The sequence below is a fragment of the Pholcus phalangioides genome, unplaced genomic scaffold (assembly GCF_987345545.1).
Source record: "Pholcus phalangioides strain wild (caught in Gottingen) unplaced genomic scaffold, Ppha-v1.0 ptg000004l_1, whole genome shotgun sequence".
Lineage (NCBI taxonomy): Eukaryota > Metazoa > Arthropoda > Arachnida > Araneae > Pholcidae > Pholcus > Pholcus phalangioides.
In genome coordinates, this window is record NW_028301597.1 from 10,719,970 (window position 1) to 10,738,644 (window position 18,675).

Here is an 18,675-nt window from a genome sequence, read left to right on the forward strand (position 1 = left end):
TTGGGGGGGGAGCTACCTTGCATCAAGTCACTTCAAAAGGCTTAGAAACTTTAGGTTTCTTTTCTCGCAAACTCTCAGAAACAGAAAAAAAAAATACTCCGCTTATACTGAGCTGAGAGTTGCTAACTGCCTATGCGGAGATCAAACATTTTCGTTTCATGGTCAAAATGCATAATTTTGTGCCATATACTGACCATATGTTGCTCGTTTTTGCTTTCTCACAGAAGAACGACAAATGTTCTCCACGCCAATTGCATCAGCTAGACCAGTGTTTCTTGACCTTTTTTGCCCATGTCCCCCTTTGAACCATATTTTCTTTCTCGTGGCTCCCCTGTGTTATCCAGAGTTTTCAAACCTCATCTAGGAGCGAGATCCTTTATATGTATTGAATTGATTTTTTCAGTTAATTTATACTGAGCAAAAATTTTGCATATAAGATTGGCCTTCAGACCACTGGCTTAGAATTTATTGAGCTCCCCGCTAGTCTGAGTTCTATTCAGGGATGTCTCAACATCATGGACGCCCTAGGCAAAATGATGCTATGGTAGTCCCATACTTAACTGGAAATAAACAGCCTACATATTTCCTACTGATTTTCAAAATTTATTGCAATATACAAAATATTAGAAGGTGGGGTCACTTATAGACATGAGACACCCGGGCATGAAATCTCACAATAGTGGGACTGACAGAGCTGCAGCCCGAGGCCTGATATGGTTTTCATCATATTTTGTTTTCACACTATAAATTTAATATAGAGGGGTCTGTGGGAAAATCCCATCCTAGGGAACCTGCTGCAATGTAGGCGGTGAGGCACGCGTGGGTCCATGCCCTACCTCGGCCGTCTTAGGGCATGGTTTTATGGGTAATTTTGTTTGATTCTGTATAAGTGTATAGTCATTATATAAAAGCTTTATTTCTTCACACCTTAATTTTTCTTCTCAGTTCTCTGCAGCCCTCCAAACCACCTGTCATGGCCCCTTTCTCCATTTTTTTCCGTGGCCCCTTTAAGTATCCCAGTACCACTAGGGGGGGGGCATATGGCCCCCGCTTGAGAACCACTGAGCTAGACTATATAGGTCAGTTTTCAATCAACATCAGACATGTCAAAGGAATAGAGAATATCCCTGCCTATACTCTCTCTAGAGTTGATACCATAAAATGTCCAATCCAATAGATTACAAAGGTATGGATGGCGGTGGCACAACTTGCTGACAAGGAACTGTTATCCCTATTAACTGATGAACAATCATCATTAAACTTAAAAAAGTTAAAACTTCCTGATGGCCCTGTCGAATTATATTGTGACCCTTCCACAGGCAAAATTCGCCCATTCGCACCAAAGTCTTGGAGATACATTTTCACTTCCTATCACAATTTGGCACACCCACAGGCACCAAAGCTTCAATTAAACTTGCAAAGTCACTACACAGAGCCACAGCTTCGGAATAAACATTTATTACGACGACACATAATGATTATCTGGGTTAATGAAAAAGTAAGACAGGCATAGAAATTTTCGAACCTAACGCTTTCGTGTGCAGTGACTCTCTGCTGTTTTCTAGACAGTCGTCTCCAGTACTCGGGATCACGTGACACTCTCGAGGTCGTTGACCCGACTTTTGGGGGTCGTCTGCGTGGGACACCACAAACTCATCACAGACCGGTTTATTTGACCAAAAATGAACTCTGATTGCAATAAGTGGGCAAGATCATGCATACCTTGTCAAAGGTAAAAAATAGTCAAACATACGAAAAGCCCAGTTACAAATATCACGGTCAGCAATTCACGTTTTCATCACATTCACATTGATTTAATAGGACCTCTGCCTACTTCAAACAATAGCACGTACTGTTTGACAATGATTGATAGATTTACTAGGTGGGTAGAGACAGAACCTTTACCAAATATAGAGGCACTTACAGTGGCCAAAGCACTATACCGCTCATGGATATCTCGTGTCGGCATCCCAGCTGCCATCATCCCCGATCAGGGACAACAATTTGAATCACGCCTTTTCCGATCCCTAGCCATACTATTGAGCATTAAACATATACACAGCACCGCTTTCCATCCTCAAGCCAATGGTCTCATAGAGAACTGGCACCATACACTCAAGTCCTCGCTAAAAGCTTACTTGACGAAGCGGTGAACTGAAAGGCTTCCAACCGTCTTACTGGGATTGCGATGTACTTGCAAGGTAGATCTACAGACCACACTGAGTGAACTGGTGTATGGACAAACAATTTGTCTTTCAGGAGAATTCTTTGATGAAACACCTAGTGACATAACTACTCCAGAGTTCGTGAAGGAACTTCGACATACCATGAAAAGCTTATTGCCAACTCAAACAAGATGTCATGGAAAGCCGAAGGTTTTCGTTCACCAAGAACTCAGTTCATGCAGTCACGTTTTCCTCCGGCATGACGCAGTTCGAGCCCCAACACGACCATTTCCAGTTGTGGACAGAAGTGATAAGACTTTCAAAATCCATAAAAATGGTAAAGACATTATCGTCTCCATCGATCGGGTCAAACCTACCTTTCTTCTAAACAAAGAACTTGCAGAAGCAAGAGACAACATAACGACAGTGCAGCCTTCATTGGTTCCTGCTGAGCAACCACAGGAGGAACAGGAAAAAACGAAAAAAACTACTAAGTCTGGCCACCGCATTTGGTTGCCGGCGCGCTTTAAAGAACATTCTTTCTAGGGGCAGGATACTGCAGCAGCCCACTGATTAATGACTAAAGACGCGCCGGGTGCAAAATGTGCGTGTAGGAAAAGAAAAAGTACAGAAGAGAGACGAAAGAAGAAAACTGTTACGCGGATAGTCTACATGAGTATAGGAATGACGTTGGTTATCTCTGTACGAACACCATCTAAAATTTGTTAAGTGTTCATGTTGTTATACTGTAAAGGAATTAGCAAAGTTAAATAATCGTATCGTTCGAGGAATAATGGTCTGAAAGGATGGACTTTGAAATTATGTATTTCAAAGCCATACCAGCCAGGTGTTATCCAGGTGTTAGGAGTTAGAGTCCCAAAGAATATGGATCATGAAAGAAACCTATAAATTTGGCGCGTAGCACGTAAGGAATACAGAATCAAAGAAGTAGTATAAAAAGTAGCGATAAACAGATCTATAAATATGGGGACTGAAATGAATCGCATAAAGGGTGCAGGACACTATGAAAGAAATCGGTATAAGTTGTATAAGAAGAATATGGTAATAAAATTCAGCGGCCGCGCTCATATTTCAATGATATTTGCAGCTGGTCAGAATTTTGTATACATGTAAAAGCGTGAGAAAGTCCAGGGTTAGAGCAGATGGTTTTAGGTGAAAGGAATTTTGCGGATTCCGGGAATAGTTCCCACAGGAACGTCAACCGAACCAAAGGGATAGCAGTAGCCAATGAAACGCATGTCCATAGGAAATGTTATCCAATAATGTAAAGTGAAGAGAAATTCGGTAAAGAAAATTTAGGAAAGAAAATCGGAATTAGCGAATGAGATGGAGTTTATGGAATATAGGTAGGAGTAGGCGGATAGCCAAAGGAAAATATATATATGAAGTTTGAGGGACACAGAAAGATACTCAGAGAGATATAGAGAGATTGAGTGAGTGAGATAGAGAGAGGTTGTGGAAGTCCACAAGATAAGCGTGAGATGGGCACCACCGAAGAAGTGAAGTTGATCTTCACCGGATTTGGGGTAAGTCACACTTCCGAATTTACGAACCATTTATCACTCTCCATGTAAATTGAAATTATGTAATGCACTATCCTAGCTTCTATTTGTAAATCGTATATTTAATGCCCTTATTTATAGTAGCCTAATAATTAAAGATTAATTAACTGTTTTATCTTTGTTTACTTGGACTTGTCATTTACACGGGCCTGTGGTTATTGACTTAGTTTCACAGCGCAATGATATCTATGGAGCACAAAATTCGTAAGATTATGAATAAAATTCGATCACGGCATTTTGGGATGTTTACATTAGTGGGATGATTAGAATCAATGTTGCAGTAGGGTCACACCCGTTTACAATAAAATAATGCGCCCGTTAACAATGTTTAATTACGACAATAATCTAGAATTGTGGATAATAGTAGTATTATAATTATGTCTTAATTAATTGTTAATAAACAGAAGATTAGGATATTCTTAGACTTACATATTCTTTATATGTATAAAAATATGAGTGTTTTATATAAGGTGGTATGTAAATAAAATTCGAACTGAACAAAAACTTGTATGTATTTAAGTGTATTTGCATGTAATATAATTGCTTAACTAATAATTACTAGTTAAATCATGCAATAAATATGTTCAATATTTATAATTTCATCAATATGTAGTATTTTATTCTTTCCTCAATCTGAATTTTCAGCATTTTACCTTTTTTATGCAAAAAAACTATGTTTCTCAAAAACTCATTCTTGAAATTTTTTTTGCGGTCCTGTCAGTTTTGAGATAGAGAGGTTTGACTATATTATGTCATCTTTCACTGGTAATTGGTGGTATATGCCTCTGTAAATCTCATCAAATTAATGACAAACTTAGCATGTTTGGTGACAGCTGCGATTCAGTTGTGATGCCAAAGGAGAAATGTAAAGATATTCCAAAAAGATGGAAGAATAATCTCAAAGCTTCTTCCATACTTATATAGTGGCGCACCAGAAGAGAACTAGAACAGTTGTAAAACTTTAGTTGGAAGACAAGGTCAGATCAGTAGATTGCGCTCTTTATTTTAGGTCATGTTCCGTCAAAATCTCTGCTTGTAAATACAGTAGACACTCTCGGTAACTCGACCCCCCAAAAGTACTACAAACATGTTGACTTAAGGGGATGTCGAGTTAACGGGTTTCACTCTAAATTTTTCTCTGCTCGTTTTTGGGTACGCAATTATATACATTCTAACAATTGTATTAAATAAAATGCTCATTCTCATTCATTTTAATTTGGGGTTGTTTCAAAATAGAATCAAAACGTATAAAACAATTTACCTCATAAGAAATAATCAAGTACATTTGCTTTTCTTTCCGAAAATAAAACCAAAATTCTTCTACACTTGTATTCAGGTTATACCGCAATTGTTCGGCTTTTTCCTGACTGTGTAGGAAGCAACGTATCACATCTAGAGTTTTCAGTGCATCATGGAGAGATGCTGCAGATACTTCTTCATATGAACTTTCTGTGTGTGACTCTACTTCTTCGAAACATGAGGCACTTGCTTTGGATAATTGATTATAGAATATCGTCATCTGCTAAAAGTCCTGAAGTTACAAGATCAGAGTCAATACACACAAATTTATCGTCGATACAATCACCCATAGTGCTATTTATGCTTTCTTCACACTTAATCTGGGAGGAATCTTCGGAGAAATAATCGTTCTATATCCAAAGACTCGGAACAAAAACCAACATGACGGAAGCAGTTCCGAATCGTCCCACTCGTATCTGAGTTCCATGCAGAATCAATCATTTCAACTGCATCTAAAACAGAAATTTTTTGCGTCCATTCTAACATCCACAAATTCTTTGTCTGTAATTTTCTGTAAAAAGTTTTCATACTTAATAATAATATAATTCCTAATTTCCTTGACTAAAACTTTTTGAGAAATCTTTTGCTTTCTCTTCAATTATTGGTCCTGATAATAGGATTGAGTGAGATTGAGGGATTTGAACCACAAAAGAGTTGCTTCCTCTGCATCGCTGAATTCTGATTTTTTATGCGTTCTCTGGTAAGTTCATAAGAAGATTCAAATGCTGAAAAAATATTTTCCTCATTTTTAGCAAATGTTGAAATGGGTTTCGTGCAACTCCATATTCTTTGGCGAGTTCACTCTGAGTTTTTCTAGTTTATTACCTAGCTTATTCTGAGTTTCTAGTTTTTTTGAAAATTTCAATGTTTGATTTTGAAGTTAAAGTATGAAGTTCACGTGGAGCCATTGCATTCATGGCCATCGATACTCACAATGATAACCAAATGGCATATTCAGCATCTAACTAGGTTTTAGCTCTTTTTCTTTTACTCCTTTTCCAAGAAATCGTAAAACTGAGTTCCGCCAAAAACATTCTCCGCAACAGACAATATCAAAACTCACAATAGATAAGATTTTTATCCCTATTGGATGTTGAAATTGTCAACATCTAATAGGGATCACACCACACATTACGGATCATCCACACTTCTTTTGGCCATGAAAAGGATTAAAGACTTGTCCTGGAAACGCCACTAAAATGATAGGCCGGCTAAGAGGCTTCAAACATTCATTCTTCACATGCTCCCCCCCCCCCATAGTGCAAAAAAGGACCCATCATACAGAACAAAGAATTATCGAAGTACCCACAGACAACAACAAAAAATTCTTAGAATGATAACACATGGGCAATTGTAAAAAACCAGTCATGGTAAAGGGGCAAAAATTGCAATCGACTCAAATGGAGTTAAGCCAAACATGTGTCAGTTAGAGAAGTTTCCCTTCATTGAAATTAGTATTGGGCCAACCAAGGGAATAATAGATTTCGAGTTATCTGGATAGTCGAGCTGCCGAGAGTCTACTGTAAGTGTAAATAGCTGTTCTGTGGAATAAATCTGTGACATTCTGCATTTTGTTTCATTCTCTGCTCATTTCAAGGACTTGTGTGTGAGACATTATCCAGAATAATATTCTCTCTCCTATATGTGGTATATAGTTGTTTAGGTTTGCATAATTGTTTTGGAAGCCAAGAAAAGTCTTAATGAAACGTGACATATAGGTGTTCACACATTTAATAGTTTTGGGGGTGGGAACATAATAGCTAAATGGAACTTGATTATACAGTTTTGAAGTGTTAATGAATTTTTATTTAATTACGCCATAATTTTTAATATGAATGTTAGTATGAGAAATACAATTTACATTGATGAAATATACAATTAAATATTATCTTGTAAATAAACTAATTAATTTTCAAATATCTTGTGCGTGACTACTTCAAATACAAATACGACGCCACAACAGGCAAATTGCCCAACGAGGTGGCTGACTTAAAAACATCATGGATCCTCGAGCCATTTTTTGGAGGCCCTACCTACTACTGCTACACCACACATGCACCCCCACCCCCCCCCCCCCCCCGCGGAACCCCCCAACGAATCGGTACATGCGGGAATGTGCATGAATGTATGTGTAGTGCAACCTGACGTAAAGTTTGTTTCTGTGTAATGCTTGTTATGTGTAGTGCTGTCATCTGCCCCCAGTTTTTCTAACTATGAGTGAAGTGTTATGGTTGAATGATTTACCGTTGTAGGACTGTTGCTCTCTGTGGCGAGACTTTTTAACGGGGAGATCGGCTCGCATTTACGCCTTGAAGTTGGGAACCACAGAAAACCAACTTCAGCCGACCACCACTGTGGGGTTCGAACCCGGATCCTCGCATCACGAGTCCGGCACTATAACCACTCGACCACCACAGCGGCTTCGTATGTCAGTTTTGCCTGGGTTATGCCATCACAATACAATGCAACAAACTACTTCAAGAGAACGGTCGCGAGCCAGAACAGGTTAACACATTTTATTTTGATTAAATGTTTGAAGTTTACATGATTTTTTTACAAGCAAAACTGTTTTTAATGTAAATGCTATATAAACCCCAAAAAAAAACAAGGTTCAAACCAAAATAATGTTGTTTTTTTATCAAATCTGCAACATTTAAATCAAGGCTCTACAAATCATAAAGAAAAAAAAGAAATCTAGGTGACAGTGAAATTTTTTTAGGGAAGCCAAGATTTTTTTCAAAATGCTACAGAAATTTATTTTCTACTTTTCTTGGACTTGCCATCAGAACTTAATCACCATCCCTCTTTATGTTGGATCACATGGGATAATCACATATAGAAAATTTTTGGCACCAATAGATCTCATACGTCATCATTGCTACTTGGGCAGATGGCTATCCAGGGTGATGTGGACAGAGGAGCAATTGCCCATATCATCTCCATCCCCCCCCCCCCCAATCTGTCCCTAAGCTAAGGGAATGTACTCTCTTCCTGTGTTTTTCCGGAATCCATTCTTTACCTGCGCTGCTTATGACTATGTATGGAAAATAAAAGAAATGTTAAAAACCCAGCTCCATGGACAAGCAGTAGTTTTGCTCCATATCAGGGTTTAAGCTACGGTCACATTTTTCACAAAATGCGAAAGAAAATCCTAGAATGTGAAAGAAGTGGTAGCCACTTTAGCAAAAATGAATCCAGGAAGTACAGAACGAGTAGACATCCAACCATCAATCATTACACTAGCATTGCAGCATTTTGCTAAAAGCTTTTCTCCCCATTTTTGCTTTTTTGCGAAAGGAATTTTTTATCTAGCTTAAACACTGCTCCATATACAGTATATGAAGGAAGATGAAACACTGAGATTTAGATGACATTTTATACTCAGTTGTTTGTGGACAATTCATACACATTTTCTATTTATTTTGAAAAATAATATATAACAATGCAAAAATACAAACATTAAATACAATAGAACCCTCCTAATCCAGACACCCATAATTCAGAGTGATTCATAATCCAGACACTTTTGCTGAGAATTTTTTTTCAACTGGTGACATGTTTTTTCTTTACGGAAATAATGTTTCAGCTTTTTCTATCATATTTTTTTTCTTTCTTTCTTGTGCCACTTTCTTCCTTCCCCTAAATGTATTGTTATATACACTGAAGAGCCAAAAAAACTGGTACACCTGCCTAATATTGTGTAGGGGCCCCGCGAGCCCACAACACGACGTGGCATCGACTCGACTGATGTCTGAAGTAGTGCTGGAGGTAATTGACACCATGAATCCTGCAGGGCTGTCCATAAATCCGTAGGAGTAAGAGGGGGTGGAGATCTCTTCTGAACAGCATGTTGCAAGGCATCCCAGATATGTTCAATAATGTTCATGTCTGGGGATTTAGGTGGCCAGCGAAAGTGTCTAAAGTCAGAAGAGTGTTCCTGGAGCCACTTTGTAGCAATTCTGGACGTGTGGGGTGTCGCACTGTCCTGCTGAAATTGTCCAAGTCCGTCGGAATGCACAATGGACATGAATGGGTGCAGGTGATCAGACAGGATGCTTACGTACCTGTCACCTGTCAGAGTCGTATCTAGACGTATCAGGGGTCCCATATAACACCAACTGCACACGCCCCATACCATCACAGAGCCTCCACCAGCTTGAACAGTCCCCTGTTGACATGTAGGGTCCATGGATTCACAAGGTTGTCTCCATACCCGTACACGTCCATCAGCTCGAAGCAATTGGAACCAAGATTCGTCAGACCAGGCAACGTGTTTCCAGTCCTCAAAAGTCCAATGTCTGTGTTGTCGGGCCCAGGCGAGGCGTAAAGCTTTGTGTCGTGCAGTCATCAAGGGTACACGAGTGGGCCTTCGGCTCCAAAAGCCCATATCAATGATGTTTCGTTGAATGGTTCGCACGCTGACACTTGTTGATGGCCCAGCATTGAAATCTGCAACAATTTGCGGAAGGGTTGCACGTCTGTCACGTTTAATGATTCTCATCAGTCGGCGTTGGTCCCGTTCTTGCATGATCTTTTTCCGGCCGCAGCGATGTCGTAGATTTAATTTTTTACGGATTCCCGATATTCGCGGTACACTCGTGAAATGGTCGTACGTGAAAATCCGAATTTCATCGCTACCTCGGAGATGCAATGTCCCATCTCTCGTGCGCCGACTATAACACCACGTTCAAACTCACTTAAATCTCGATAATCTGCCATTGTAGCAGCAGTAACCGATCTAACAACTATGCCAGACACTTGTTGCGTTATATAGGCGTTGCCGACCGCAGCGCCGTACTCTGATTGGTTCCATATCTCTTTATTTGCATACGCATGCCAGTACCAGTTTTTTTTGGCTCTTCAGTTTATAACCTATTGTTAGTGTCCACTGCAGTTTTCTGGTTTCTGAGAAAGTGGTAACAATGATGGCACCTGCATGTCCCAATGGATGCAATTAGTCATAGCTTTGATGAAAAAAAAAATTCTTTCTTTATTCATTTCTTTGTATTGCACAGTTAACCTTAGTGTTTTAGAACTTGTTCAGCACTATCATTTTTGGTGATTATCTAAGTGAATTTTGTAACATGCCAAAAACGCTGAACAATGTGGCCAGGGCCATCTTAAGAGCATCATGGGCCTCCGGGCCAAGTGATTTTTTTAAGGCCCTACCTGGACTAACAAATCTGTTATCGAAGAAGTCAAGGTTGACTATTCTCTTGAAGCAACAGTCATTAAACAGAAACTCTCTTACTTTGGCCATGTAATGCGCACAGAAGGCTCACTAGAAAAAAAAGGTAATTCTTGGAAGAATAGAGAGAACGAGAGGGAGAGGCAGACTAAGCACCAGATGGATAGAAGAGGTGTTGCAAAGCACTGGAATGAAGCTAGCACAACTGAGACATGCTGTGAATGACAGACCAGATTGGAGAGCCATAATCTATAGTCACCAAGAGTCCATGATCTATAGTCTCACCAAGAGTCCATGATCTATAGTCACCAAGCGTCCATGATCTATAGTCTCACCAAGAGTCCATGATTTATAGAGTCACCAAGAGTCGAAATCGACTCGATGGTTCCTAACAACCACCACCTGGTAAATTCTAGAATTCTAGAGAATTTCAACCGGATCTCATTTTTGTGAGGCCCCCGGGCCATGCCTGGGTGGGCCCATGTGTCAAGACGGCACTGAATGTGGCAGGTACAAGCTGCAAATGGAAACAATGCTTTAAGCCTGAGTGAGACAGTTGAATTCTTGACAAAGCTAGAATGCAGAACAATAGTACAAAAATGATTGGGGGTAGAAAATGTAATGTCTGCAATCTACACAGAAACAAAAATAAATTTCTCAGCTCCCTGCCTACACAAAATATTTAAAGAATAAAAAAGGGATTTATTTTCTATAGATAAGTACAGTGAAAGTCTTTTATAACAAATATGACTAATAACAACAATCTTGATGTAACAATGATTGTTGATGATGATTTTCAGGTGATTGTCAAAGACTAATCTTACAAAAACATCTGCTTATCACGAGAAGTCTGTTATAACAGCAATTTTTCCCGCAATTGTAAGCTATCATTATAATGGACTCTTCCACTGTGGTAATGGTTTGTAAATTAGAAATTATGGTCAAAAATTAAAATCATTTGTTATTACAGTCAAATCCTGTAACAACGAACTCCAAGAGAACATTTCATTATAAAGGAAGTACAGTTTTTACATTGTTCTTATGTAAAATTATCTGGGGGATTAGAAAAGTTTTTGTTAAAACAAGGTTTTTGCTATAATGTTATTCCTTAAAACAGGATTAGTCTGTATATATGGATATATATATATATTTCTTTATTAATTTTCTTTCAAAGGAAAACGTAAATCGAAGTGCTCAAAAAGGCATATAACTACTTTAAATACAAAAATTTTAAAAACATATAAAACTTGTTTCATAATTCAGAATCACCAAGGTCTTAGAGAATACTGATTAGAGAGGTTTTATCATACTTTCATTTTATTATTCAGACAATAATTTTTTATGTAGAAGAAATGAGCAATTAGCATGTTTTATCTCACAGAATTTGGAATTCATCATTCCTATAAGGCAGCAGTTATCAACCTTTATTGACTCACAGAGCCGTTTCTGGTATGCAATTTTCTATGGCGGAGTACAGTAGGCTTATTTTTTATTTATTCATCAAAGTTATGGATTTATTTATATTATTTAAAATATTTATAATTTTTTTCAAATTCACTGGGTTCTTTTATATTTTCCTCAGGCTGCCGCGGAGCACCAGTTGAGAACCGCTACTATAAGGTATGAGAAGCTGGTTTAAATATGTAGCGTGTTTTTTAAGTAATTACTGTTTCGAAATTTAAAAAAAAACAAGTAGTTGAATTCTCTTAAGAATTTTTTTTACATGAAAGCCTGTAACTTGATCTACTATTCAAAATAATTTCCACAAATATAAAGGCACTTATCGTATCGTACAACCAGCTTTTGAATCTTATCCTCATAGAAGTCTGGCACCCCCCCCCCCCTGATCTGACAACCACTGCAACACTGCAATTTTGCCCTCATCATCATCATCATGGCGCAACCCCCCCCCCCCCAGACGCTTCTTCAAATGCAGGAACATGTGGTAGCCACTGAGCGCAAGATCGGGACTGTAAGGAAGGTGATTAAGTTGTGTCCAGCGAAATGATGCGATGAGATCTTTGGTTCGATTTGCCACGTGTTGGCAGGCATTTTCATGAAGCAAAACGATCTCTTTACTCATCATTCCACGCCTTTTTTTTTTATTGCACAGCGCAGTTTGGTTGGGGTCTCACAGTACGTCGTAGAATTTATTGTCACCATGAGGCAAAAAAATCCACAAGCAACACCACCTTCCTGTCCCAAAACAAAGTACACATCATTTTCCAGACTGAAATTGTTTGCTTGAACTTCACTTTCTTGGGTGATGTTGAATGCCACCATTCCATGGATTGCTGTTTCGATTCTGGTGTAACGTAAGCCACTCATGTTTCGTCGCCTGTGGCAATCTGGCTTAAAAAATCATCACCACCTTTACTGTACTGCTTAAGGAAAGTCCAAGCACTGGCTAACGTTTGGTTTTTCGCACCGCAGTCAACATTTTCGGTACCCAGCGTAAGCACAATTTTCGATAATTTAAGCATTCGATCACAATTTTATAGAGAACACTTTTGGAAATTTAATGAAACTCATTAGATAATTATGAAATTGTAAAGCGTCTGTTCTCCCTCAATTTTTCATCAACTTTCTGCACGAAATGGACCTTTGAAGACCGGACACACCCCGCTTCACAACTCAGAGATATCGAAGCGTACCCGGAGGACGGGTGTGTTGTGGAATTTTTTTTTCACATAATCAACACTCGGCAACGGGGGGATCATAACATACAATAAAAAACATAACATAAAACTAAAAAATAAACATCTTCTGAAGTTCTTGAGAAGTCTAGGTTCTTGGTTCTGGTAGAGGCTCTTGAACCTTTAAAAAATTATCATTTATCTCTTATTTCCTTTTTTTTAAATCAATATTATAATTCACTTGTTTATTTGATTCTATGTTCTACTCCCACCGTCAAATTTTGTTCTAAAAAGGCTCAAAAAATGTTTCAGCATCGGCCCTCTAGATCTGTTATGAATGGACATTTAGAATGTACTGTTTTTTCCCAATATTTTTCAAGAAAACATTGGGGGGCTAAAACTTATTGGTTCTCTTGTATATACGGGACTCAAGCATGTACGAAGTAGAGGGAGGATGCATTGCAATGGTTTTTTCAGTAATTACTGGGAGGGGAGGACTCAGTCCTCTTACAAAATCTATTGCAGGGGGGGGGGGGACTCAAATGGCCTCAACCTCGAGGTTCTGGAACCTATTCTTCACAGAGTGTAATTTTTTTATTTTTGTTTCAATATCATTGCGTTCCAATTCTCAACCCCCCCTCCTCACCATGCATCTTTGTGCTTCTTTTTGTGTTGGTGCCATGTCCCCCCCCCCAGTCACAGTGAACAAAGAGACACTGTTCTTGCCAGGTAAACAAGACCCCTCCCCACTGAAAAAACTTCGTCAGTCATGCCTTCTGGCAGTAAGGATTGGCACAGAGGGAGGGTGCGATTCGGGATTGAACAGCAGGGAAGAAATGAGATAAATGTATTGTCATGAAGCAAGAAAGCCAAAGACCATCCAGAGTTTTTAAAAGTAGTAAAATTTTGAGCAGATTGTTTCCATTAACTAATTCATAATTAGGACAACTTTTGGTTAAAAATTTTTTTTTGTCATCATTGCAAAATGAGGAAACCATATTCATACAAATTTTGGGGGGGCTGAGCTGGGTTTTCAAAAATGTTGGGGGCTCGGGCCCATAGGCCAGATACAAGTTTACACCTATGCAAATATTCAGTAATGACAGAAGGTCGCTCACTTCGTTCCTCATCATGAACATTCGTGCTGCCATTTTCAAAAGCTCTAACCCATTTCCTTACCATTCGATCACTCATAATGTTTCCACTATACACTTCACTAATCTAATGATGAATTTCAGCCGCTTTCACGCCTTTAGCACTAAGAAAACGAATCAGTCGTCAGCATTCTTAATCCACGGAGGCATTTTAAATACTCACAAACAAACATAAACATGGTCGAATGTTTCCGTAATGGCATCTGTGGTTTGCCAACAGATGTAGGTACACCACGCGCATGTGCAGAATGCCGACCACAGCGCTGCCCAGCAGAATTTCAAAATGGTACTTACTTAAAAAACATGCCTGATATTAAAAATTTCTTCAGTTTTCGACAATTTTTGAAGTATTTATGAACCTATCAGATACTCGGTTATTTATCCTTGATATAGTGCATGCAAATTTATTTTTCACATCTAATTTTGATTCGCATGTTGAAAACAGAAGATTACAGCACCTACCAAGAAAAATAAATAATTGCTAAAAAAATTACCTGAAATCATGTTCTAGAAATACACCATGGCCATCTATGTTATCTGTGGTAGGTATGTAAGTGTAAAAATCTGTTTCTGAACAATGATGATACGAAACATCCTTATGTTTCTTTCTATCTAATACTGAAGGAAGAGGACTAGATGCACACCTTTCTTGCTTGATTTTTTTTGGTAGAATATGATGAACGGATGCAATAGGCTGCGCAGAATAATGTCTGTGTTTTTTTTCCAGTAATAAATCATTTTTTGGAGCCAGAAATGCTTGGCAGTAGCGCTCTTCAAGAACAGAAGCACATGCTCTCTCAACAGGAACTGGAAATCGTTGTTTCTGACTAGAGAGCTGAGGAGATGGCTGAGTAGCTCCAGCCAAACTTGGGCACAGAGAACTTTTGGCACTTTCATCGATATACTTAATGTCTTCAGCAGTAACACCAGAAAATTCTGGTAGAGACGATATGTTATGGACTTTTACAGATGTATTATCAAATTTGGTATATGGTTTTTCTGTAACACTTGATCCATTTATAATGTTATTTTCATTCAAAATATCTTGTTGTATACCTTTTACATTAAATGTATTTACTTTCTCAGCATCAGTAGATTTTTCTTTAGTTTCATCAGCACAACACTCTTTATTCAATTGAATGGCTTTTTTTTTACTTCCAATAGCACAATAATATTCAGAATTTTTTACAATTTGTGCAGTCGTTTCTTCCCAATTATCATCAAATTGTACCAAACTATCTGTAAATGTATGTTGTTCTGCCATTGAAAATATGCTGCATTTTATTGCCTATAAACACTCCTATATGCATATATACACAATATAAAAACCACAAAATTTTTAGTTGACTGTATAAGAAAGATTTGTGTGCAACTGCCATTTGAATCTCCATTTGTGCCTCAAAAAGTTTTTATAGGTTACTTGGAGCAAAGGAGAGACCATAACTCAGCTACACACTTCAACAGAATCTAATGAAACAAGAGGAAAAGAGAAGAAAATTCAATTTTTATACATATTATAAGAATATTTTATTACATTTTTATACTATACAAAAACCGGCAAATTTGATTAATTCGAATTTTTAGATAATTCAAATTTTAGGAATTTCTTGATTAACCTTGCTTTACATAAGATTCTCCATGGTCTGATTGAGTGGTTCTCAAACTTTTTCACCATAGCGCCCCCCCCCCCCAGCTGTTTCTCATTTCTGAGGCCCCTTGTGACCAGGATTAATTTCCTACCCCCCTAAAAAAAGAATGGCCAGAGGGGCTCTTTTACATAAATGCCACCAAATTCCACTGGCGAGAATCAGTGATACTCCATTTATAAGTCTCTCAGTTACATGACTTTCACTTTTATGAGACATTTGACTTTAGTCAAGATTCATCCCTATACCTTTCAATGTTAAAACATTTCAATTATGCCATGCACAATTTCAATTATTCGACATTTTCCCTTTGACTTGAACTCTAAATCTTTGGAATCTGTGGACATCATTTTCAATTATCAAATCTGAGCAAATTTTGCAGATTGTGAAAATGCATCGTTGAAATTATTTTAATGTGTATTATCAGAATAAAAACCATAAACTTGGTAGATATGAAGAGATGCCCTGAGTCGGTTATGGACATTTCAAAGTGAATACTTACATAAGAATTATTGCACTTTGCTGAGAAATCAGCAGACTCCAGCGAGTCTCAAATAAAAGGATTTAAATTTTTGAAATGTAGTCATACATCCTTTTAAATTTTTTTTCTAATGTTCATAGCATTCTTGTAGGGTAGGAAAAGTGCATTAAAATTATTTGGGACACTGCCGACCTGGAAACATATACACACAATGTTGGTTAACACTAGAATATTAACTCTACGTCTCAGAGACGCAGAGATATAAGCAATCAGGGTTTGTAAATATTGTGATATTTTTGATAAAATGGTCAACATACTGTTTATTATAAATGTTTTAAGCATGACATAAATTAAAAAGAACATCTAATTTAACATGAACACTTCTTTTGCTGTTAACAATAATAAAAAAAAATTTAAATCTCATCTCTTATTCTCCATTTAATATTTGCATTGCATAACCAATATTTTCATATACATATGAAAATATTGGTTAATATTGGTTATAGCGCTTATGTATAAGTGTTTACTAAATATATCACCAAATTCAAAAAGTAATTTCAATTGCTTCGAGCGAGTTGGAAGGTCTAAATGGCTCAGCTCAAAATCATTTTCCAACAATTCCTGCGTAACTGTTTGATTTCCTCCATATCTCTGATTTCCACGTCATTCATGATTTGTTTAGAGCCACTTTTTGAGCGGTCAAGTTCGAAAGCATAATGGGAATCGTTTCATCTTTAGAGATGAAGCACACAGCTCTATGCACTTCTGTGGCATCGTTCTGTAACATAGGTGTAAACATTATATCATCCCCTTCATTAGCCAAAATATCTTTTTTCATATACACATATATTCGTGTGACAAAAGTGTGATTTTCATTGCTATTCGGGCATACTCTGTGGATGTGTTACAAGTTGAGGAATTTGCATCTCGTATTTTAATTTTTGTATTACCAGCTTCTAATATGTCATTATTGAGGTTGAGAGTGAATTTGTGGGACTTCAAAAGGTCATAGACAATTATTGCTTGGTATTGTGTTGCCAAATCATTTCTGACTATAAAAAATGGATGACTAATTCATTTATTTCTAATTAATTTCTATTAATTCTGCTCATTTTCCAAATCAACATTGTTAATGATTTGTGTCAATGCATCTCCCCGAACTCTATATTTCAGCAACAATTTCTGGGGGTTTTAATCAAACCTCCATAATTTACTTAGAATATGGTAAGAACTTCTTTCCTACCTTTTTCTCCATCCTCATTGTGTCAGATATCCCCAATGTCCGTGGTAATTACAATGTCTGCAAAACAACAGCTTAAAAGCTATTTCATTTTTTTCTCCCTTAATTCCTAACTTGTACAAATCAATCTGCTTTGAATTTTTTAAAAACTTCCAAAAAAGTTTTGAGAGGCGCCAACCCCCTTTTTCCCATTTGTAGTCCGGCTTCAAAAATAGATCCTTCTATTGGATGATGAGGATTACGTAGGTACAAATTAGTATTAAAATTAACATCACTGGTCAGGTTCACTCCTACAATCCTTCAAAGCATGCGAGAGGAACACATTTTTTCTGTGGGGGGGGGGGGGGGGGTTTGTACAAAAAGAAGGAAAAGAGAAGAGGGCGCAAAGAAAGAGTCAGAAAAGACCTATTACCAGGGAAGGGATGTGTAAATAGATTAAATAAAACCATAAAGTCAATTGCCTGCAAGTGGCAAATACAATAGTCAAGAAATAGGTTTCAGAATTAGGAAGAAAGAAAAAAGAATACAGAGGGCTATTACGCAATCTTTGAAGGGGCCCTTTAAGTAAGCGGCCATAAAATTAAGGAGTGTTGATGATGGAGGCAAAAAAGCATGTTTTGTATATTTAAATGGCTAAAGACTCCTTTTCCTTTTTCTGTTTATTATTATATTGGACAGGAAATTGGAACTTTCCCGCATCTTCTGATAGTGATGGCTATCGACGCCATAGAAATATGTTTTTGGAAGCCCAAAACGAGAAAACAAATTATGCAATACAGAAACAGTAGCAGCTGAAGTTGAGGGCACAGGAATCGCTTCTCGCCACTTCGAAGCTGCATCTATGACAATGAGAAGTGTATGGCCTTCCACTGGACCAGCATGATCAATATGTATTGTCCCATGGAACTGTGGTCACTGGCCAAGGAACATGCTTGGGAGGGGGGGGGGGCATGGATGCATTTTCTTGGCACGACACACACGAGCGAACAAGAGACTGTCATTATCAATTCTCTGCCACCACACACTTGAACATGACATAGCTTTGACCACTGACATTCCTTGGTGTCTACCATGAAGTTCATCCAAGATGGATCGCCAGAAGCACAGAGGTATAAAAACTCTAGTTCCACGTAATATCACATGTCTGTCTATGGAGAGTTCATGTAGGCTGAGCCAAAATGGATGTATCTCTTCTCTGACAATCTTTGACCAGCCATGCTGGATGTATTTCTTGACTTCCACCAGAATAGAATTTTCATCTATTGCAGCCAGGGTTGTCAAAT

The 18,675-nt window shown here is 38.0% G+C and overlaps 1 protein-coding gene across 7 annotated transcripts in view; it reads right to left on the reverse strand.

Annotated features, from left to right (window-relative positions):
- Nucleotides 1-18,675, reverse strand: part of LOC149086528 (transmembrane protein 117-like) — a 255,499-nt gene that overhangs the window by 209,192 nt on the left and 27,632 nt on the right. For all 7 annotated transcript variants that reach the window (XR_016196129.1, XR_016196130.1, XM_089255986.1 and 4 more), the window contains exon 2: nt 14,520-15,492. Coding sequence is in view for 5 of the 7 variants with exons in the window: in XM_089255986.1 (XP_089112112.1) it covers nt 14,520-15,289 (770 nt within the window). In the remaining 2 variants the exon portion in view is untranslated. The remainder of the gene's footprint in view (nt 1-14,519; nt 15,493-18,675) is intronic.